General features: G+C 44.0%; 1 protein-coding gene across 2 annotated transcripts; it reads right to left on the reverse strand.

The window, feature by feature from the left end:
- Nucleotides 1–179: 179 nt before the first annotated feature.
- Nucleotides 180–24,055, reverse strand: LOC144692911 (26S proteasome regulatory subunit 4). Of its 2 annotated transcripts, none has more exons than XM_078562029.1 (11): nucleotides 23,988–24,055; nucleotides 17,533–17,586; nucleotides 13,759–13,855; nucleotides 13,169–13,293; nucleotides 11,468–11,653; nucleotides 10,339–10,467; nucleotides 8,913–9,009; nucleotides 7,781–7,970; nucleotides 6,606–6,757; nucleotides 5,028–5,182; nucleotides 180–523 (listed from the first exon to the last, which is right to left on the reverse strand). In XM_078562029.1, exons 1-11 carry the CDS (start codon nucleotides 23,988–23,990, stop codon nucleotides 389–391), a joined length of 1,323 nt encoding a protein of 440 aa, XP_078418155.1. In that variant the 5' UTR covers nucleotides 23,991–24,055; the 3' UTR covers nucleotides 180–388. The 2 variants fall into 2 exon arrangements, with proteins under 2 accessions (XP_078418155.1, XP_078418156.1); XM_078562030.1 differs by lacking the exon at nucleotides 23,988–24,055 and adding an exon at nucleotides 23,065–23,626.
- Nucleotides 24,056–24,619: the final 564 nt, after the last annotated feature.

Below are 24,619 nucleotides of genomic sequence, written 5' to 3' on the forward strand. Positions count from 1 at the left end.
AAAAGAGATGCTCGTAGCACCAGTCTGGTCTAGATTCACACCTAGAGCTGAGGTAAAAGGACAAGTCACTTCCAGAAGGAAGGGGTTTGAGGAGTTTCCCATTTCGAGTAAAGACAAACCAGAGCAGCCCATCTTTTCAAATCGTCAGTGCTGCAGAAGCCAGCAGGAACCACCATAGGTCATTTCAAAACATGTGCAGATAACACTTTATTCATTAAGATATGACTTACAGGTTATAAGCTCTCCCCTGTCCAGGTGGATAATATAAGCTACACAAAAAAAAAATACATAAAATCTCCAGCCTCAAACTCCCACACCTGGAAAGCCTCGAAGAAGTTCTACAGCAGAAGGAAGGCAGGAAGGTTTATGTGAGGTATCCAGTCAAGAGTTAAAGGTACAATCCTTCGGGTGTGCCCTCTTGTTTCTTGTACAAGACGTTTTCTTTCGACTTCTTGAAGTCTTCGTTGGTAACCTTCATCCTTCGCTCACGCAGGGCCATCAAACCAGCTTCTGTACAGATAGCCTGCAAACAGGGATAAAGGAACCCATTCAATCTCACATTCCATTGTTAGTTCTGTCTAAGTATAGAAATCCCAGTATGGTGAACTCATTAACAGAGAGACAAAAACAGAATTACATGGAAAAACTCAGCAGGTCTGGCAGCATCGGTGGAGAAGAAATCAGTTAACGTTTCGAGTCTTCATGACCCTTTGGCAGAACTGAGTATAGTTAGGAGAAAGATGAAATATAAGCTGGTCTAAGGTGGGGGGGGCGGGGGGAGAGAAGTTGAGGGGGGGGTGTTGGGGGGGGGTGGTTGTAGGGACAAGCAAGCAGTGATAGGAGCAGATAATCAAAAGATGTCACAGACAAAAGGATCAAAGAGGTGTTGAAGGTGGTGATATTATCTAAGAAAATGTGCTAATTAAGAATGGATGGCAGGACACTCAAGGTACAGCTCTAGTGGAGGTGGGGTGGAAAGACTGACAAGGTATTAGTTGTAGATTTTAAAATAATGGAAATAGGTGGGAAAAGAAAAATCTATATAAATTATTGAAAAAAACAACAGGGAGGGGGGAGAAATGGGGTGGGGATGGGGGGAGGGGGAGTTTAAGATCTAAAGTTATTGAATTCAATATTCAGCCTGGAAGGCTGTAAAGTGCCTAGTTGGAAGATGAGGTGCTGTTCCTCCAGTTTGCGTTGGGCTTCACTGGAACAATGCAGCAAGCCAAGGACAGACATGTGGGCAGGAGTCCTCTCCCCGTTCAACGGATCCTTTTACCCACCTCCAATATTCTCCCTCCACCTGGACCCCTCCCTCTGGATTCTTACCTTCTCTTGATCTTTGCATTGAGAACTGTCGGCGTGACATTAGCCATCTCAATTTCTCTGCTCCTCTCACCCATTCTAATCTGTCTCTCTCTGAACTTACTGCACTCCGTTCTGTCAGGTCCAACCCCAACATTGTCATCAAACCCGCTGACAAGGGTGGTGCTGTTGTTGTCTGGCGCACTGACCTCTACCTCGCGGAGGCTGAGCGTCAACTCGCAGACACTTCCTCCTACCTCTCCCTGGACCATGACCCCACCACTGACCATCAAGCCATTGTTTCCAGGACTGTCACTGACCTCATCTCCTCTGGAGATCTTCCTCCCACAGCTTCTAACCTGATAGTCGCCCAACCTCGGACGGCCCGCTTCTACCTCCTACCCAAAATCCACAAACAGAACTGTCCCGGCAGACCGATCGTGTCAGCCTGTTCCTGCCCCACGGAACTCATTTCTCGTTATCTTGACTCCCTTCTCTCTCCCCTTGTCCAGTCCCTTCCCACCTACATCCGTGATTCCTCTGACACCTTACGTCACATCAACAATTTCCAGTTCCCTGGCCCCAACCTCTTCTTCTTTACCATGGACGTCCAATCCCTCTACACCTCCATCCCCCACCAGGATGGTCTGAGGGCCCTTAGCTTCTTCCTTGAACAGAGGCCCGAACAATCCCCATCCACCACTACTCTCCTCCGTCTGGCTGAACTTGTTCTCACTTTGAACAATTTCTCCTTTAACTCCTATCACTTCCTCCAAATAAAAGGTGTGGCTATGGGTACCCACATGGGCCCCAGCTATGCCTGTCTCTTTATGGGGTATGTGGAACATTCCTTGTTCCAGTCCTACTCCGGCCCCCTCCCACAACTCTTTCTCCGGTACATCGATGATTACTTCGGTGCTGCTTCATGCTCTCGTCGGGACCTGGAAAAATTTATTAATTTTGCTTCCAATCTCCACCCCTCCATCATTTTCACATGGTCCATCTCTGACACTTCCCTTCCCTTCCTTGACCTCTCGGTCTCAATTTCTGATGATAGACTGTCCACCAATATCCATTACAAGCCTACCGACTCCCACAGCTACCTCGACTACAGCTCCTCACACCCCGCTTCCTGTAAGGACTCCATCCCATTCTCTCAGTTCCTTCGCCTCCGTCGCATCGGTTCTAATGATGCTACCTTCAAAAACAGTTCCTCTGACATGTCCTCCTTCTTCCTTAACCGAGGTTTTCCACCCATGGTAGTTGACAGGGCCCTCAACCGTGTCCAGCCCATCTCCCGCGCATCCGCCCTCACGCCTTCTCCTCCCTTCCAGAAACACGATAGGGTCCCCCTTGTCCTCACTTATCACCCCACCAGCCTCCGCATTCAAAGGATCATCCTCTGCCATTTCCGCCAACTCCAGCATGATGCCACCACCAAACACATCTTCCCTTCACCCACCCTGGCGGCATTCTGTAGGGATCGTTCCCTCCGGGACACCCTGGTCCACTCCTCTATCACCCCCTACTCCCCAACCCCCAGCTATGGCACCTCCCCATGCCCACGCAGAAGATGCAACACCTGCCCCTTCACTTCCTCTCTCCTCACCGTCCAAGGGCCCAAACACTCCTTTCAAGTGAAGCAGCATTTCACTTGCATTTCCCCTAACTTAGTCTACTGCATTCATTGCTCCCAATGCGGTCTCCTCTACATTGGAGAGACCAAACGCAAACTGGGCGACCGCTTTGCAGAACACCTGCGGTCTGTCCGCAAGAAAGACCCAAACCTCCCTGTCGCTTGCCATTTTAACACTCCACCCTGCTCTCTTGCCCACATGTCTGTCCTTGGCTTGCTGCATTGTTCCAGTGAAGCCCAACGCAAACTGGAGGAACAGCACATCATCTTCCGACTAGGCACTTTACAGCCTTCCAGGCTGAATATTGAATTCAACAACTTTAGATCTTAAACTCCCTCCCCCCATCCCCACCCCGTTTCTTCCCCCTCCCTGTTGTTTTTTTCAATAATTTATATATTTTTCTTTTCCCACCTATTTCCATTATTTTTAAATCTACAACTAATACCTTGTCAGTCTTTCCACCCCACCTCCACTAGAGCTGTACCTTGAGTGTCCTGCCATCCATTCTTAATTAGCACATTTTCTTAGACAATATCACCACCTTCAACACCTCTTTGATCCTTTTGTCTGTGACATCTTTTGATTATCTGCTCCTATCACTGCTTGCTTATCTCCACAATCACCACACCCTCAACTTCTCTCTCTCCCCCCGCCCCCCCACCTTAAACCAGCTTATATTTCATCTTTCTCCTAACTATACTCAGTTCTGCCGAAGGGTCATGAAGACTCGAAACGTTAACTGATTTCTTCTCCACCGACGCTGCCAGGCCTGCTGAGTTTTTCCAGGTAATTCTGTTTTTGTTTTGGATTTCCAGCATCCGCAGTAGCTTTTAGCTTTTTGTCATTAACAGAGAGAACTTGCTGTCATATTTCTAATGACAATTTGTAGCCAAACAAGATACATTTAGATGAGGAGCCTGTACGTGTAGAATTCATTAGATTGCTTGTAAACATCACAAAGTGCTGAGGTGCTGTGATTTGCTATATGGGCAAATGCAGCTGGCAGCAGCAATTTTGTACACAGCAAGATTCCAAACTTAAATATTCTGACTGTCTTAGGTGACAGGGAAAAACGAGATGCCAGAGCAGTGATTCTGTGCCTGGTGGCTGAGGAAGGAATGTTGTCCAGGCGAATTGGGATTTCTCCCGACATTCTTTGAATAATGCCATGGGATTTTTAACATCCCAAGCAGGCAACCTCGGTTTAACATCTCATCCGATACAGCACCTTCGGCATGCTACACTTCTTAGTGCCAACCTATATTAGCTGCTCAAGTCTCGGGAGTGGGGCTTCAATCTTCTGCTTCAGAGGCAAGGTTGCTGCCAACGGAGTCAAACGGATACCCCAGATGTAAAACAGCCCAGGGTTCCCACTCTCCTCTCTTGCTATCTGGTGACCTCTGCTGGGGAGGACATGTTTGACAATGGGATTGGAGTCTGGCTGTGATATTCTACAGAGTTAAACGGCTTGTTGATGCTCACTGGCCAGACTCGCACTTGGGAGAAGTACCAGAGAGTGAGTCAGCTCCTGTAGAACCATCCACGGCAAGAGCGACAGACTCCTGTGTAAGAAAATAAGGAATAACGGCAGGAGTAGGCAGTATGAGTCCTCAAGCCTGCTTTACCATTTAACAAGGTGACGGCTGAACTACATCAACTCAGCTTTCCCAGCTGATCCCCATATGCCTGGATTCTCAGAGTCCAAAAGTCTATTAGTCACTGTCTTAAATATATGCATCAACTGAGATCCACAGCTCGCTCTCTGGGGTAGAGGATTTCAAAGGTTCACACTGCTGACACCCAATGAGAGAGAAGAAATTTCTCCTCATCTCAGTCCAAATAGTCGACCCCCTATCCTGAGATTGTGACCGCTAGATCTAGACTCTCCAGCCAGCCAATCGTCTCAAACCCTCTTAATATTATACATTTTTATGAGATCCCCTCTCATTCTGCTAAACTCCAGAGAATACAGGCCCATTCTACTCAATTCCTCTTCATGGGACAATCCCCTCATCCCAGGAATCAATCTAGCATTAGAGATGAGGAGAAACACAAGAGAGAGAAAAAGGAAAATACCCCACTTGCCTTAATATCTGCCCCAGACAGATCATCTTTAGCCAGGATCAGTTCATCCAGGCTGACGTCTTGGGCTACTGTCATTCTGCTTGTGTGGATCTGGAAGATACGTCTCTTGGTCTTTTCATCCGGGAGAGGAAATTCAATCTTACGATCAATCCTCCCTGGAATGACAGAAATTTTTTTTTTTTAATTTCGTTCATGGGATGTGGGCGTCACTGGCTAGGCCAGTATTTATTTCCCATCCCTAACTGCTCTCGTTCAGAGGGCATTTTAAGAGTCAACCACATTGCTGCGGGTCTGGGGTCACATGTAGGCCAGACCGGGTAAGGACAGCAGATTTCCAGCCCTAAAGGACAAAATCAAAATAAGAAAAAAGACTTGCATTTGTACAGCATCTCATCACAGTGTCAAATGTCTCAAAAGTGTTCCACACAATTTATTTTTGGTGTGCAGTGATTATTATGTAGGCAGAGGGGGTATGGTAGCATAGTGGTTACATCGCTGGACGAGTAATTCAGAGTTCTGGACTAATGAGCCGGTGCCAAGTTCAAATCCCACCAGGGCAGCTGAGGGAATTTAAAATTCAATTAATTAAATGAATCTGGGCTTAAAGCGATCAGTAATGGTGACCAGGAAACTACTGAACTGTCCTTAAAAACAAATCTGGCCCTTTAGGGAAGGAAATCTGCCATCCTTACCCGGTCTGGCCTATGTATGGCTCCAGATCCACAGCATGTGGCTGACTCCTAACTTGCCAAAACTAGCAACTTAGATATACTGTGACTACAAAGTATAATCACTGAGAGTACCTTCACCACCAGGACTGCAGTGGCTCACACCACCTTCAAGAGAAATTAAGGATAGGCAATAAACACTGACTTTGTCAGTGACACCAACATGCTGAGAGTTAATTTTTTTAAAAAATGCAGCAAATGATCAGTGGTAGAACATCCCAATGACCAGTTTGTTTGCTGATGGCACTGGTGAAGGGGAAACTCTGGGCTCTACTGTGAATGATAAGCTGAACAACAAATTGGTTCAATGTCTGCCTGGAAGACAGCACCTCTGACAATGCAACACTCCCCTAGCAATGCAGTCAGTGCATTAAAACCCTGGTGCAGGATTCAAAGCTTCTGTGTAATCATGGCTCGTGTGGCACTTCACTAACAGTAAACGTTAGCATAGTTCACTTGTGCGTAAACATGCATGGGGTTAAACTCTGATGTCCGCTCAGAGTGATATGCAGTCAACAGCATAATTCGCCAGGGCTGGCTCTCACTCCTTTAAGTGGGGTTCAATGAGCAACATTTGGTTAAGTAACCAGGTTTTGTAACATACAATCGGAGAACATCGGAATTGAATTAAAAGCCCATGAGGTTCTGAAAGAGCACACTACCAAGGAATCTCTAACGAAAGTGTTAACCTGCATTGTGTTTTCCATTGCTGATCTCTGACATATACCTCTTCCATCTCAAATTTCCAGTTTTTGGAGTTTAAAAATGATTTCAAATCTAGTTGCATTTCAGTTGCACCGTCGAACTGATTAAACAGCAACTTCTGTTTATTGATTGGCTGTAAACTCACCTGGCCTGATGAGAGCTGGGTCCAGTGTTTCTATCCTGTTTGTGGCCATAATAACTTTCACATCTCCCCGAGAGTCAAATCCATCCAGCTGGTTAAGAAGCTCCAACATCGTACGCTGGATTTCCCGTTCACCACCGGAATTGGAGTCATACCTGAGAACGAAATGCCAATCAACAGTCAGAACGGCCATACACCAGCGGCAAGCACAACATCTACAGCAAGAACCAGAGGATCCTCACCAAACACCAGCAGGCTGAGAGTACAGGAAACCACTCGCGAGCAGTACCACCTCCAATGGAATTGTAGCAGTGAACCATTTGGACCAAGAACCACCTGGGTTTAAGACTCAATCTGCGCTCAAGAACTGACTAACATAGAGAGCACCAAGGATGTGACATGATATATGGTGGAGTGTAGGGCTTAAGAGGCACAGGAGACTTTGGACCTATGATTATCATTGTATTGTGCGGCTACTAGGATGGTAGAAAGTGAACTAGGTGAATCTTGGTTTTTTTTTCATCTAGCAATGCTTATGATGGTGAGCGGCCTGTAACCAGTGGTTAATAAGTCCTTTCTCCCTCAGGCAGCTAAATCTAGCTTCCCATTGGGCCATAAGCCTCCTGTCAACATGTATAATTGTTCAGAAATGAACAACTTTGTTTGTGCCCATGTGAACAGCCTTGGCTTGGCTGGTATCACAGTTGCCTCAGTCGGAAGATTGTTCAAGCCCCACCCCAGAGACTTGAGCACAAACTCTAGTCTGGCACCAACAGAGAGTGGTGCATCTTTCAAATGAGATATTAAACAAGCCCTGCCTGCCCTCTGAGGTGGGCATAAGAGATCCCCTGTCACCATTTCGGAAAAAAGCAGGGGAATTCTTCCAGGTGTCCCAAACCAATATTTACCCCTCAACCAAAGTCACCAGAACAGATGATCTGCTCAATAACACATTGCTGCCTGTGGGATCTTGCTGTGTGCAAATTGATTGCCACATTTTCCTACATTACAACAGTGACAACCCTTCAAAAGTACATGCTTTGGGATGTCCTAAGGATGTGAAAAATGCTATATAAATGCAAGTTTCTCTTTATTAATAGTACCAAACTCAAGAAACAGCTTTTAACCCATATACCAGATTGTAACTGGGCTCAAAGACACTTCTTAATCCACTTTACCTCTTTGTGCCAATTGCATCGATTTCATCAATGAACACGATGGAGGGGGCGTGCTCCTCCGCGACTCGGAACAGCTCACGTACGAGTTTCGGCCCGTCCCCTAGGTACTTCTGGATGAGCTCCGAGCCAACCACTCGCAGGAAGGTGGCTGAGGTTTGGTTTGCAACCGCTTTAGCTAATAGAGTCTTACCTGAGCATCAATAAACAAAGGGCACAGGTCAACAAGTTGGGCTGTTTACAGAATTTCCGACAGCCATTCAGCAGTGGCCAGTTCCAATCAGCGTGATTCCACTGAGATTGAATATTAGAAACATCTAACACGCTGAACAAATTAATCTTACTCCCCGGGACTGATTGGATTACTCTACAGAGAACCAGCACAGACTCCATGGACCAAGTGGTCGTTTTCTGTGCAGTAATGACTCTGACCCTATGACAGGAGGTGCAAGTTCACATATGAACAGCTATTCGTATGTGTCCACCCCTGAACAGCCTTGGCTTGGTTGGTATCACCTCTTGCTTCAATCAGAAGATCCTGGGTTCAAGCCCCACTCCAGAGGCTTGAGCACAAACTCTAGTCTGGCACCGAGGGAGAGCGATATATCTTTCAGATGAGTTATTAAACAAGCCCAAGACTGTTACTGAGGGGTAAACTCTCCCAACCAGTTGCAGGATCCCACTCATAATTCACAAAGGACAGAACATTGGGTGGTTTTCAGGACAAGGTGATATCAATGTGCCTGCAATGCATCCACTTATCGTGGTGCTTGGACAGCACTGTTCAGGTGCCCAGAGAGCTAGCTCTATGGGCCTGGATAGCAGCTGAGCAGCTGAAATAAATGCAGCTTGACTGTCATGCCCTACAGTTTTATACTGAGCATAAACTCAAGGTAGAAACCCAGTTTGAAACGGCTAGGACAATCCCAGCACTATGCACAAAATGCACTGGAGTCACCAACTCCATCAAAGTGCACTATAACCCCTCAGCTGGGTTACTCTGACAGCAGTAAGTAGAAACACTAATAGCATCACTATTTTAACAGCAACTTTTATCCTGATATCACTGAATAGATAGAATGGATTTTTTTAAAAATCATTAAATGAACACTGACAATTTAAAGATACAGTTTACCTGTGCCAGGTGCTCCATACAGAATAACTCCTTTAGGAGGCTTAATTCCCATTTCTTCATAATATTCAGGATGGGTAAGTGGAAGTTCTACAGATTCCTACAAAAATAATACACTTTTTTAAAAAATGCAGGCACAGCAATTAATTAAGGCGGCTAATGGAATATTGCAAAAGGGTGGAGTAAGAAGGGAAATCTTGCTACAACTGTAAAAGACATTGGTGAGACCACACACCTAGAGTATTGTGTGCAGTTTTAGTCACTGTACTTAAGGAGGGACATAAGTGCACTGGAGACAGTTCAGAGAAGGTTCACTAGGTTGATTCTAGGGATGAAGGAGTTGTCTAATGAGGAAAGGCTGAGGAGGTTGGGCCTGTACTCATTCAAAAACATAACATTCTGAGGGGACTTGTTAGGGTAGATGCTGAGAGCATGTTTCCTCTCATGGGGGAATCTAGAACGAGGGGGCACATTTTCAAAACAGGAGGTCTCTAATTTATGATGAAGATGAGGAGGAATTTCTCTTCTCAAGAGGATCGTTATGCTTGGAATTCTCTCCCCTACCGAGCAATGAGGCTGAGTTAGACAGATTTTTGATCGAAGGGAGTGAAGGGTTATGGAGGACAGGCAGGAAAATGGAGTTAAGGCCACATCAGATCGAGCTGGCTTGAATGACTGAATGGCCTACTCCTGCTCTTATTTCTTATGTCCTGATGAATATATTAATCGAAATATACCCACACACACTTGTGTGTCACTTCTGCTTCATTAGAAATTCCTAATGTCACATTCGTAATGCAAATTTTTTATGTAAACTAGTCATGTTGTAATTACATCTTGTTGCCAGTGGTGGCACTGTAACATTTCCCAGCTCCTCGGCCTGCAACACCAGGTAACTCCAACCGAGCCTACTTTTGCAAATTGTCAATATTACTCAAGTATGAATAATAATATGAAATCCAGTGCGTTATATAAAATTAAGGACAGAATATGATTTTAAAATGGGGAATGGATTATGAAACATCAACTACACTTCATCTGAAAACTACACTTTGTCTGCACTCCGCACGTGCAACTCAGGAGATCGACCAGCATTAGATTAAATGTCTAGCACAGAACACCTAGTTCCCAAAGTGTACACATTTCCTTCTTGTCACAGGCTGCACATCATACATGCCTGATAACCACCCCATTGTTATAAAAGTATAGTTTTCAATCTGTTATAGGCAACGCCACTGGGAGAGGTAATCGCTCCCCTTCCTTATTTAATACATCATACAGGCTCCCAATAGTTCCTTTTCTCACCTAAAAGTGGCAATTGCCCAAACAGCAGCACGAATTGTTGGGCATTTTATTTCAGAACACGAACACACTGGGGTTGAAGGGATCACTGAATTTTGTTTTATTAAAGAGAAAAAGCAGCTCTCGCCTTGATTTCCTGGATCTGACTGTCTAAGCCGCCGATGTCAGCATATGTCTCCTGCGGAGCCTTCTCCACTTTCATAACAGTCACTAGTGGATCCGTGTCATCCGTCAGCACCCCAATCACAGCGTGGACCTGAGGCAAAGGATGGAGAAAACCTGTCATTTTATGCTTGCAGGCTATTTAAAATGTTTCAGGAATACCGGGCTCTGACATAGCCTGAACTTGGTTTGATGTAGCAGGGGAGGGATGTGCATGAAGGCATTAAAATTATGCACAAATATCAATGGGCAACTCTTAAGTAGGTTAAAAACAAATTTAGAGCAAATCACAGCAAATGCATTAATGACCATCATTACTATCTAGAACCAGGTGAGGTAAGAACCCACTCGAAAGAAGCATCCTGGCATCAATATTACTATGGTCTCTGCCACTCTAAAAATTCCTTCCTCCTAAACTCGAAATGGTCTTCCCTACGTCCATTTAAATTGAGACACTGTATGTTTTACGTTCTTAGGATGTGGCTGATGAGACCGTATTTGATGCCCAGTTCAAGTTGCCCTAGGAGGCACCCATGTAGCATGGGATCTGAGTCACTTGTGGGCTAAGCCAGGTACAGCCGACAAATTCCCTTCCCCGAAGAACAATTATTAATCTGTTGAGTTTTACAACAAACCTGCAGCTTTCTGCTGCCAGCCCCAGAATCACCAATTGAACGCAGCTCTACATCTTGCCTTGGTGCGATTCGAACCAGTGATCTCTGGGTTGTCACTACAGTCCTAGAGCCACTTAGGCTGCCTGGCTCTTTTGCAGTAACTTTGTGGAACTTCTTACTCCTCTTCCTCCAAGCTTTGTGTCAACATACCACTACTCCGTGACATTTCTCCTGTCCCATTCTTTTCTCCTTTGATTTGGTCCTACCCAGAGATACAGGCCTTGGCCCTCTACCTAGGCTTCTCAACAATAAAACAAACAATGATCATGGGGAACATATTCGAATTAGATACCAAACTGATCACTTCCGGTCTTTGTTATTTCTCATCCCCTTTCTTGACCATTAAAACAGCTGTACAAATACCAAGGAAAGATCCAGCTTTAAAGTGAAAGGGGCCAAGATCGACACATAGCTCTTTACCTTATGATTGAGCAGCACAGAGCAGCCAGGCTCAAGCAGATCTTTATCCACGAATGACAAGATGCTGACGTAATGCTCAGAGCCGACAGAGGTCGACACAATGGCGTGGTTGTCATCTATGATTTCCTCCAACGTGCCCACAGACATTGGTGTCCCTCTCAGGTCATCCACTTTAGACCTCTCCTCCTGTGAGGCCAAAGAGAGAGTCAACACCTTTTTAATTTCATTCTTACAACATTAGCATCGCTGGCAGGGCCAGTAGTTATTGCCCATACCTAGTTGCCCCGAGTTGCTGGGTCATCTTCTTAAATCACAGCTAGTGGTTTGGTATAACAGTGGCTCAGTGAGGCATTTCAGAGGAAGGTAAAGAGTGAAGCACGCTGATGTGAATCTTACTGAAACAAGTAAGATTTTGAGGGGGCTTGAAAGGGCAGATGCTGAGAGGATGTTTCCTCTCGTGGGGGGAATATAGAACCAAGGGGCATAGTTTCAAAATAAGGCAGCGATGAGAAGGAATATCTTCTCTCAGAGGGTCATTAGTCTTTGAATTCTCTTCCCCAGTCAGCAATGGAAGCTGGGTCATTGAATATATTCAAGGCTGGGTTAGACAGATTTTTGACTGACAAGGGAGTCAAAGGTTATAGGGGACAGGCAGGAAAATGGAGTTAAGGCCTCAATCAGATCAGCCGTGATGTTACTGACTGGTGGACAGGCTCAAGGGGCCGAGTGGCTAACTCCTCCTCCTATTTCTCAACTTATGATGTGGGTCTGGAGTCAGATATAGAGCAGACCAGGTAAGAACAGTTTTCCTTCCCTGAAGGATAATTGAGTATCAATCATGTTTTTAGAGCAATCCCACAGCTTCACATCCACTTTCACCGATACCAGTATTTTACTTCCAGATTTTAAAACTGATTATTAAATTGAATGAGAACTAGACGGGTCAGCACGACTGGTGCAGTGCTGTTTGGGTGCTCCATGCCCAGACAGAAAGGAGCAGGCCTTGCTCCATCACACCAGATCAGCTCATGTGAATAACATAGAAAGTACAGCATAGGCCATTCGGCCCAACTGGTCTGAGCCTACTCCCACCCCTACTTCATCTCACATCAACACATCCTTCTAATCCTTTCTCTCTCATGTGTTTATCCAGCTCAATTGATGTGTTGGTGCTGGCATTCATGGTGAGCCAGGAGTGTCAGGGCTGGAGCTTCATGTCCTGGTTGTCTAGTGCTGTCTGCTTCTTCAGGGTCAGGTGTTTCCTGGGCTAATAGATGGGAGGGGTGCTGGCAGGGTTTGGAAACTTCTCCAGCACCCGTTGCTCAGGCACCGCACTTAGATTATGAATCAGCCCCCCTACAACACTCAGATAAGTTGTAACAGTTTTTTTGGACAGTGTCAGGCACTGATGAGGTAAAGTGCTGCTGTATTACTGCGACGGTGAGGATTTGAATCTCTCTGTTGGCCTTGAAAAATCCAGTAGTGGGATGTATAGGGATGTGTTGAATCTGCTAACTGGAATTTGTGCCCTTGAATCCAGAACTAGTTTAGAATAGAACACCTTAACTAGACTAAATGACTTCTGTTTATATATAGGCTTCAGTGATACTGTATTGGATAGGGGAGTGGGGTGATCATTACTATAAGGCTCATTGCAAAAGATGGTTCCACTTTTGTTCACTACATCCTCTCAGTACAAACCTCTTGTTTTTCTTCAAGTGGTTTCATTTGTTCCTGGTTTCTGATAAATTCTTCTTCCATTAACAGATAATCTTTTATCCTCTCCAGCTTCAGCAACTTCAGCCTGCATTGTGTGTGAGGAGTCACTGTTACAATTGAATGAAAGAGATGAATTATTCTCAGGGAAGATTTACAGGGAGGCTTTGACAACTGTTGTCAGTGTTTTGGCGAGGCTTTTTAAGGGGCTGTCCATCAGGGAACCAATCAGTCTACATAAGAGGACCTGGAACTGTGTCTCCTCAATACGAAGAGTCAGGAATTGCTGAAGGCGACTCAAGATGTGAGCTCCAGTGGCAAAGCTCAAGACAGCAAACACAATGTAGAAAGTAACTGAAGTAAATGGGTTAAAACCACATCAGAAAACGAACACAAAAGGAACAGAATTAAACCAAGTTTAGGAGTGAATTCAAAACCATAAAGCAACTTTGTGATTCAATGATTGTTTGACATCAAGGCTGTGTGCAAGCAATGATATGCAGTTGCTGTCTGAATTCAGTTAAATTAGATCCAAAATTCAGATATATTTTTAAATGAACAGATCATTGCCTTACCTAAGGGCAACTTGCTGGCTGCATCAGGCCCTTTGGTCTTCTTCTTTTTCTTTCCCACTCTGGTTGGAACCGGTGGTTCATATTTCTTCTTCTTATCCTATCAAAAGAGTTATTTTTAATCTGCCGAATCTGTGTACCTTTATCCACATACACCACCACCCGGAAGTTCCTGTCCAAGACACTCACCATCCTGACTTGGAAATATATCGCCGTTCCTTCACTGTCGCTGGGTCAAAGTCCTGGAACTCCCTCCCTAACCGCACTGTGGGTGTACCTACACCAGAGGGACTGTAGCGGTTCAAGAAGGCAGCTCACCACCACCTTCTCAAGGGCAATTAGGGATGGGCACCAAACGCCAGCAACACCCACACCCCATGAATGAATTAAAAAAAGTATGCATTTCTGAATTCACATCACTGCCCTGTAGCTAGATTTTGACCAGCTGATATCAGCTATCAAATGGTCATTTCACAAACAGGTAAGGACTGTAATAACGGAAACTGTTGTACCTCAGTCACCACATCAAGAATGTCTATATAGTCATAGTATTGCTGAAAAGAGTGACATGTTGCCGAAGCTTTTCATCTTGCACTCAACTGGACAAACACAAGAATGCCAAATTCCAAACGATCACAACAATTTATACTACAGGAGAAAAGGGTGCTGATTGGTTGGTAAGTCGACTTTGATTGGCCATGGCATTGCCACAGAGAGGGCAATGGAGAAATATAGGCTCCACAAGCTCCTGAATAATTCAAAAAAGGTGCAAGGCTTGAACATACTCCTTTTGTTTGCAACAAACAGATCCCGGTGTATGAATGTACGTTGCTTCTAGCAAGCGTAAATGAACCACGTTACAAACAGGACTGATTATCTTCACACAGGGGCCCATTCTCTGCAAATATATTCAACCCTTGCGCCTTTTTTCAATTACTTCGAGAGCCTATAGTTCCCCTTTGCTTTCCCCATGGCAACGCCTTGACCAACAGAGTCTACTAGCCAATCAATCAGCACTCTTTTCTCCTGAAGCAGAAATTGAGATTGTTTGAAATTTGGCATTCTTGCATTTGTCCTGATGGCTTCGGCAACATAACTCTCTTTTCAGCAATAATCATAATCATCAAACAAAGGATAAAAGGGATCACACGGTCCCAGGAACATGACGAACAGCGTTCCTACATTATGAAGCAGTCATTTAAAACAAAGGAAAACAACGGGAGAGTAAGGGAACATTACAAATGACATATTGAGATAGAGTATTCTTATATTCTCTAGAGCTTAGAGGAATGACAGGTGATCTCATGAAAACATAGAGGGCTTAACAAGGCAGAAATTAAGAGGATACTTCCCCCAGCCGCAGAGTCTAAAACTAGGAGTTGTAGTCTCAGAATGAGGGATTAGGACTGAGATGAAAAGAAATGTCTTCGCTAAGAGGATTGCGAATCTTTGGAATTTTCTACCCAAGAGCTGTGGATGCTCAGTCGTTGGGTATTGATAGATTTTTGGGGAATTTATAGGAAATAGGGATCAGCCAGGAAAGTGGTGGTGATGTAGAAATTCAGCCATGATCATATCGAATGGAGGAGCAGACTCCTGTAAGGACATTTCTTATGTTCTTATGTACGAGACGAATTTCTGTATTGCACTTTTTGTGCTATTCGATTCAGCTGTCTCTGAGAATGGCGCCTAACAAATGTAACTGACTGCACAGTCAGACCATGACAACACACTTAATTGGAAATCTTATGACCAGAATGGGGTTTCTTTGCTTGTTCCAATGATTTCACTCAGAAATTAACATGTCCAAAAGCAGCTGGAAAAGATGACATGAAATGCTAAGTTCTGTAATATCAACAGTAGCTGATTCTAAACTCTTCAATTGCTGAGTTATTAAAAGGGAAATAAATCTATGAGGGATGAGGTGAAGATTAGGACAAAGTACAACATCCGTGAAACACTAAAATCTGCTTTCTTACAAAAAAAAGGAAATGTTATAAACCGCAGCTGTGATTGTTCAGCTTCAGTTGTCAGGAGATTGAGACTCCATGGATGAACACGTTTGCAGTGCTCATACTCATCATAATACTGGGACGATTTACCAAAAGACAAATCCGTTTCATCCAGAAGTATTCCTGCGCATCAGACTTTGTAATGACACGTTATAAAAAAAGTAGATTAACCCCACGTGGATTGGCTCTAGTGTGTTTATGGCTTGAGCTGATTTATTATAAATAGTAAAGCATGCCAAGATGTGCTTAACCTGTAAGTAAATATGGCTAAATAACTTATACATAGCGAATGGATATTATCTGGAACGCACAGCCTGAAACGCTGGTAGATGCAGATTTAATAGTAACCTTCAGAAGGGAACTGGATAAATACTTGAAGGGGAAACTTTTGCAGGGCTATGGAGAAAGGGTCAGGGAGTGAGACTAATTGGATAGCTCTTTCAAAGAGCCAGCACAGGCACAATGGGCCAAATGGCCTCCATCTGTGGCTGCATCATTCCATGATAACTGCATCACGGAAAAAAAATACAAGACTCACATTCATATAAGGCCATCATGTTAAAAACGCCGTGTGTTTTATATGCCGTGAATTACTTTCAAGTGCACTGACTCTTGTCTGCAAATATAATGGTGATTTTGCACATAGCAAGTTTCCACAAGAAGCAGTGAGGTAAACGATCAGTTAACCTGTTGGGTAAAGGTTGAACCACAAGCAATGCACAAGACAGTAATGTTGGGCAAGATTTTGGGAGACCTCCCTATTCTTCTTTGCCTAGTGCCATGAGATCTTTAACAACTGTTAGAATAGGCAGTAGGATTACTTCTGAAATAATCTAGTATATAGTTGGCACAGGTACTTTGGATAATTGGGCACATATTGTGCTTTAGAACCATCAAGGTTTATGAATTGAAAGAACAATACAGCACTGCCTCAACAGTGCATGGGAGTATCTGCTCATATTAGTCACTCACTGAGGCTGGACCTGCAATATTCTGACCCAGAACAAGAATTATAATCTACAAGTGTTTAAGGTAGATGCAAGATACCAGACTCGCAAAATCATGGTAAAGATGTGGCAGCTGGTGTCTTGGAGCGTAACAACCACAATCAGGATCGGCTGGAAGTGAAAAGTGAATTCCTGATTGTTTCTGTTTAGTTCCCTTTTGAAGTAGAATGGCTGCTCATGCTTTTGATAGCATTTCCATTCAGATAACCAGAATGGGATATTATTAAAGTTCAGTTCATTTCATTTTTCTTTTGGCATGGTGTCCTGAATATCTCAAACAGTTCTGCTGCATAAATCGAACATTTTCATTGCAAATTTTGAGATCAATTTATGGAAATTAGTTTTTAAAAATAGCAAACCTGCCACTGTTCTCTCTCAGACTCGCTCTCTATACCTCCCGCTGTTATTATGAGGTTTCTGAAGAATTATGTAAAACTTTTGCCTGTTTGTTTGAATGAGTTTGAATTTTGATTTTTTTGCCACAATATTGTGAAAGTGCTCAGATCGATTCACGCCTCACACGTTCAGTTTTCTTTCTTCTAACCACTACAACCTTCAAGTGTGAGGCCGAATTGTTAAATGTGCATTCTTTTGTTCTTTCATGGGATGTGGGCATTGTTGGCTAGGCCAGCATTTATTGCCCATCCATAATAATTAATAACATGAACAGCCTGGGACTTTCACTGTGCATTTAATTACAGTTTAAGATACTATAACAATACTTATTCTGAATGGCAAAGACAGGCTCAAACACTTACCTTATCATCTTTCTTGCCACTTCCAGCTCCATGACCACCACTTTGGCTTTGACCCTGAAAAGGATAAAAAGACACAGGGATCATAAAATGAGGCAGATCAATGGACTTGGGTTCAGATCAACCATGATCTAACTGAGTGATGGAACATGTTTGAGGGGCTGAGCAGACTACTCCTGTTCCTAATCAATCCCTGAAACAAGTTATTGCAGATATTTAACATATACACACATATCTATCTTAAAAGTTTTGCCTATAACACACACTTCTTGTATCAGGCTTTGTTGACAATACCTCATTGACGTAAAACAATGCACTACAAGACTCTGTGGCGAAGTCTTGTGGCACAGTGAGTCGCATTCCTGCTTCTGAGCCAGAAGTTCTGGGTTCAAGTCCCACTCCAGGTCTTGATGGTCAAGGAAAGTGCGTTCATAACGCAGCCAAACAGGTTGAGTATCAACCTGCAAATCCTTCCAACACATGCCAATGGCAGGTGGTAAGAGTGAGAGATTCCTAGTCAGCCATTTAATGGAAAGAATGTTGGAGCCTCCACCCATCACGATCCATAGCTCCAGACTATAACATGCGTGTAAAAACTACATGCTGCAACTCAGACTCTCTGAATGAACTGTGACACCACTACCTGACTCTGCAAGCAATGCTACTAGAAGTGCAATAGCCTCTCTCATGCATCTAATTTACTGACAACTGGTGATAATTTTTAAAGTTATGACATCCGCCTTGAGTTGCAAAAAGCCTCTGGGAGAAGAGATGCTGGTGATGGAAGCAAGGCCAGGCCACAGGTACAGTCAGCAACCTCAATTATCCTTGGATGCACTTGGAAGTGCATGATAAAATAGGGAAAAGTCATCAAGGGGAGGTCATGCCTGACAAATCTGTTAGAATTCTTTGAGGAGGTAACGAGTAGGTTAGACAAAGGATAGCCAATGGATGTTATCTACTTGGACTTCCAGAAGGCTTTTGACAAGATGTTACACAGGAGGCTGCTCAGTAAGATAAGAGCCCATGGTGTTAGAGGCAAGGTACTAGCATGGATAGAAGATTGGCTGTCTGGCAGGAGGCAGAGAGTGGGGATAAGGGTGTCCTTCTCAGGATGGCGGCCGGTGACTAGTGGAGTTCCGCAAGGGTCAGTGTTGGGACCACAAATTTTCACTTAATACATTAATGACCTAGATGAAGGAACTGAGGGCATTCTGGCTAAGTTTGCAGATGATACAAAGATAGGTGGAGGGACAGGTAGTATTGAGGAGGCAGGGAGGCTGCAGAAGGATTTAGACAGTTTAGGAGAATGGGCAAAGAAGTGGCAGATGGAATACAACGTGGGCAAGGGTGAGGTCATGCACTTTGGTATGAAGAATAGAGGCATAGTCTATTTTCTAAATGGGGAGAGAATTCAGAAATCTGGAGTGCAAAGGGACTTGGGAGTCCTAGTCCAGGATTCTCTTAAGGTTAACTTGCAGGTTGAATCAGTAGTTAGGAAGGCAAATGCAATGTTGGCATTTATTTCGAGAGGACTAGAATATAAAAGCAGGGATGTGCTGCTGAGGCTTTATAAGGCTCTGGTCAGACCACATTTAGAATATTGTGTGCAATTTTGGGCCCTGTATCTCAGGAAGGATGTGCTGGCCCTGGAGAGGGTCCAGAGGAGGTTCACGAGAATGATCCCAGGAATGAAAGGCTTAACATATGAGGAACGTTTGAGGACTCTGGGTCTATACTCGATGGAGTTTAGAAGGATAAGGGGGATTCTGATTGAAACTTCCAGAATACTGAAAGGCCTGGATAGAGTGGACGTGGGGAAGATGTTTCCATTAGTAGGAGAGACTAGGACCCGAGGGCACAACCTCAGAGTAAAGGGAAGACCTTTTAGAACAGAGATGAGGAGAAACTTCTTTAGCCAGAGAGTGGTAAATCTATGGAATTCATTGCCACAGAAGGCTGTGGAGGCCAGGTCATTGAGTGTATTTAAGAGCGAGATAGATAGGTTCTTGATTGGTAAGGGGATCAAAGGTTACGGGGTGAAAACAGGAGAATGGGGTTGAGAAACTTATCAGCCATGATTGAATGGCGGAGCAGACTCGATGGGTCGAATGGCCTAATTTCTGCTCCTATGTCTTATGGTCTTCTGCGCTGATCAGCCTCAAAGAGATTGTTGAATGAGGAATGCTTGTTCTTGGAGGAATTTCCCAGAGCCCTTTCCCAGAGATTTTTTTTATTTGGCTCTCTCAGGAGTTTACGTTATTAATGGCTGAGAGGGGGCACTATAGCAAATTGCACCATCTAGAGGACAGGAAGAGCATTTAATAGAATGCCTCTTATTGAATGTCTTCATCCTGACAAATCAGTTCTATTTTCCTTTTCACATTGGTTAAGACCTGTCTTTCTCCCTTTTAAGTAGAGAGATTCCACTTTTATTCCCCAATCATAAAAAGCAGAACTTTCCTCCCATGTTTCAGCGAACTCCTGATCACATTCCACCAAACCCAAAGGTTTCCCCATCACATTGAAACATTGGCCATGATGATGCCGGCCAGATTCACAGTGAGGAAATGCTGTTCAGGCTGCACTGACTTGGAGCAAAGTACAGCATCTGACTGGGTTACTGGAATGAATCCGGATCAGTCAGAAAGGGTCACTCTGCCTTTCTCTCTGTTTCTTTAAGATGCTCCTCCCTCTTCGAGCAAGTTTTCGATTACCTCTCCCAAAGTTGCACATGGTTTGGGGTGAAATGTTGTTTTCATCAGAATGTTAGCAGTTGCTTCTGCTGTTCTTTGTCCTACTGCTAGGATAATGGCTGTGCCTAGGTTAAATGTTCAGAATTCTAAAACATGGTATTATCATAAAGCTTACATTATTTTTTTTTACATTGTCCAATTTTTACCCCAAACAAGATGATCTTGAGTTCATAAATGTAAATGCAGGTGAAACTGAACACCATCATGTAGTACAATTAAAGATTCTTTTTTCTATTAAAACGTAGTTTGTGTTTTTTAGAACGTGGTATTTGCAGAAACTAGAGCGAGGTGCTGATGGTTGGGGATTTTACCCTGGTGCTAGTCACAGAAATCTACGAGTACAGAGGAGATTCACACGAATGATTGCAGCGATAAAGAACAATAGCCATGAGGATAGTTTGGAGAGGTTGGGATTGGTTTCCTTGGAGAAAAGAAGGCTGAGAGGAGACTTGATAAAGGTATTCAAGATCCTGCGGGGTATGGACAGGGTAAATAGTAAGAAACTGCTCCCACTCAGAACGACATCAAGAACGAGAGGGCACAGATTCAAAATAATTGGCAAAAGGAGTAAATGTGATGTGAGGAAATTTTTTTCACCCAGAGGGCGCTTGGAGTCTGGAGCAAACTTCCTGAAAGGATGGTGGAGGCAGGTTCGATCGAGGTATTCAAAAGGGAATTGGATTGCTATCTGAAAAGAGAGAATGTGCAAGGTTGTGTGAAAGGCATGCCAGAGGCCTTTTGAGATTTTACTCAATTTAAAACTCCACGAGTTTACTCCAGGAAAGATCTCGCAATGGAAGAATGAGGAGGCAGAGACAAACCAGGAGTTACCCCACTTTATTCATGTAGAGAATAAAGAGGCAGAGAGAACAAAAACGAGGACGTTATGGTGAATCTTTATGAAACACTGGCTTGACCTCAACTGAAGCAGTGTGTCCAATTCTGGGCACCGCAATTAGGAAGGATGTTAAATTACAGAGGGTACAAGTAGAGATTTCCGAGAATGGTTCCAGTGATGAGGGACTGCAGCGGATAGACTGGGGAAGCTGGGGCTGCTTTTCCTCAAAGAGAAGGTTGAGAGGAGATTTGATAGAGGTGCTCAAAATCATGAGAGGTCTGGTCAGCATAGATGGAGAGAAACTGTTCACATTGGTGGAAGGTTCGAGAATGAGAAGATACAGATTTACAATGAAAAGAGGGGACACAAGGAAAGCCCTTGTTACGTAGCGAGTGGTTAGGATCTGGAACATACTGCCCAAGAGTGTGGTGGAGGCAGATTCAATCATGGCTTTCAAAAGGAAAGTGGATCATTAACTGAAGAGAAGAAATTTGCAGGGCCACGAGGATAACGCAGGGAAATGAGCTAAAGGAGCCAGACAGACAGAATGGCCTTCCTTCTATAGTGTGACCATTTTATGATTCTCTTAATCTTTGCTGAGCAGTACCTCTGCTCAGGTCAAACAAGCAATGTATACACCTTTCCCACTCTGAGAAACACATCATATATAAAGCCAGGGAATGCCAAAGGTACACAGCATATCTTCCAACGTCTGAAAAGAGATTTTGCATCTTGACTAGAATTTATTAGAGCCTCATTAGCACTCACAACATTAACCTGTCCTTCCCTTTTTCAGATGTTGACAGATTTGTTGTGCATTGCCAATGTTCTCAATTTTATTTCAGATTTCCAGCATTCATACTTCTAAAATTTTATCAAAATACCATTGCTTGTAAGCACAAATATACCAAGCACCAAACGCTCGACAACGTCAGAGAAAGTCAAAACAAGTACACTTTACATATACAATACAAAAAATGCTGGAAAAACTCAGCAGGTCTGACAGCATCTATGGAGAGATGCTGAGTTTCCCCAGCATTTTTTGTTTTTGTTTCAGATTTCCAGCATCTACAGTATTTTGCCTTTACACTTTACATACATATTACTTATAACCCAAAATATATAATGCAAACAGGACTCAATGACTATATGTTGATTTAAGTAATTTCTACATTTTAAGAAACAATACTTTAGCAACACAATGGTTAGTGAAATGGGTAAAACTGTGACAGATAGAATTTAATGCAGAAGTGTGAAGTAATTCATTTTAGTAGGAAGAATGAGGAAAGGCAATATAAGCTAAATGAAACACTCATAAGGAGGTGCAGGAATTGTCAGAACTAGAGGTGTGTATATACAAATCTTTGAAAGTGGCAGGACAAAGTTGAGGAATCGGTTTTAAAAAAGCATACAGGACCCTAGATGTTACTATTAAAGGCACAGAGTGCACAAAAGCAAGGAAGTCATACTAAAAACTTAAAAAATCCCTGGTTTGGCCTCAGCTTGAATAACATGTTCAGTTCTGGATAGCAGAGGATATAGGATGGATGTCATGGGATAGAGATAGTGTAGAGGAGATATATTAAGATGGTAACAGAAATACAGGGCTTCAATGATATGAAATATCTAGAACAGAGTATGTTATGAGGAGATTTTATAGAGATAATCATTGCCATTTATGATTTTGAATGAGTAAATAAATAGACACCGTTACCAGACACAGAAAGGACAGTAAGCAGACAACACAGATTTAAGGAGACTGGCAAAAGAATCAGAGATGACATAAAGAAACATTTTTGCATGCAATGAGTTATGATCTGTAATGCACTGCCTGAAAGGGTGGTCAAAGCAGATTCAAAAATAAAAGGGGGAATTAGATAAATACTTGCAGGCAAAGAATATTTGTAGGGAAATACTTGAAAGAAAAAAGAAAAGACAGACCCGTATTTATTCACGACCACCAATGGCTCAAAGCGCTTTACAACCAATGAAGTAATTTTCAAAGTGCAGTCACTGTTGTAAGGTAGGAAATGCGGGAGCCAATTTGTGCACAGCAAGCTTTCACAAACAGCGACGTGATAATGAGCAGATAATCTGTTTGTGTGATGTTGTGTGAGGGATAAATATTAACGAGGATACTGGGGAGAACTCCCCTGCTCTTCTTCAAAAGAGTGCCACAGGTAACTGTGAGGGCAGTCAAGGCCTCAGTTTAACATCTCATCTGGATGTTTATCATTCTGACAATGCAGTGCCCCCTCACAATTGCACTGCAGAGTCAGCCAAGATATTTGCGTTCAAGCCTCTGGAGTGGGACTTGAACTTGGAATTTTCTGACACAGAGGGGAGACAGCCAACAACGGAGACACAACAGACACATCAAAACAAAGCACAGGCAGTGGGACAACAGAAAACTGGCACAGGTACAATGGGCCAAATGGCCTCCCTCTGTGCCATAAGATTCAATGAAGAGAGATCACTTTATCAGAGTGAAATCACTCAGTCAAATGGTGCAGTTTATCAGAGGCTGTGGGAGTTTTACCAAGTCCTCCCCCTCCCCTTCCTCTCCCCTTCCCCCTCTCCTCTCCCTTTCCTTCCCCCTCCTCTCCCTTTCCTTCCCCCTCTCCCCCTCCTCTCCCTTTCCTTCCCCCTCTCCCCCTCCTCTCCCTTTCTCTCCCCTTCCCTCGCTCTCCCGGGTGGGGGAGGGGTGATGATGAGTTGACAGTTTCCGCCGCTCGGGTCTGATCCGGATCCCGGCTCCGCGCGGATTCCCCGCGTCTCTCCCGGATCCCCCCCTCCGGCCCGGGCCATCCCCTCCCTCACACTCCGTCCTCCTCACACTCTCTCCCCTTCACTCACTCACTCACCATATTCTCCTCCTCAGCCTCCCGGCTCCGTCGCTTTCTGAAGACGTCACCCGGCTCCGTCGCTCTCTGAAGACGTCACCCAGCCCCGTCGCTCTCTGAAGACGTCAGCCGGAGCCTCCCGGACGGTGGCCGAGCAGCGGGAACGCGCTCCTCTCCTCAGGGACTGATCCAAACTCGAAACCCTAAATATCATCTTGCAGATGACCCCACAGAACAAGCATCTGTCTTAAGATTTTCGTTTAATGCATTATAAATGTTTCCATCAGTTGGAATCACGAAATAAATCTTCACTCAAACAGATTCAGAAACTGGCATTTGGCTGGTGAAAGAAATAAGTTGCATTTTTATAGCACCTTTCACAGCCTCAGGATTTGCCAAAGTGCTTGGAAGCCAATGAAACACTCCCTGAAATGTAGTCACTCTTGTAATGTAAGAATCGCAGCAGCCAATTTGCACACAGCAAGATCCCACAAACAGTAATGTGATAATGACTAAACAATCAGTTTTTATTAGTACAAAAACAGAATTACCTGGAAAAACTCAGCAGGTCTGGCAGCATCGGTGGAGAAGAAAAGAGTTGACGTTTCGAGTCCAACATGTTGGACTTGAAACGTCAACTCTTTTCTTCTCCA

This window comes from Cetorhinus maximus, chromosome 18, assembly GCF_964194155.1.
Source record: "Cetorhinus maximus chromosome 18, sCetMax3.hap1.1, whole genome shotgun sequence".
Taxonomy (NCBI): domain Eukaryota; kingdom Metazoa; phylum Chordata; class Chondrichthyes; order Lamniformes; family Cetorhinidae; genus Cetorhinus; species Cetorhinus maximus.

Excerpts from the sequence above, each read along its gene's own strand:
- LOC144692911 (XM_078562029.1), bottom strand. Across the intron at positions 13,856-17,532 it reads GTGGCAAGAAAGATGATAAG|GATAAGAAGAAGAAATATGA; the intron begins GTAAGTGTTTGA and ends CTCTTTTGATAG. Across the intron at positions 13,294-13,758 it reads AGCCAGCAAGTTGCCCTTAG|TGACTCCTCACACACAATGC; the intron begins GTAAGGCAATGA and ends CAATTGTAACAG.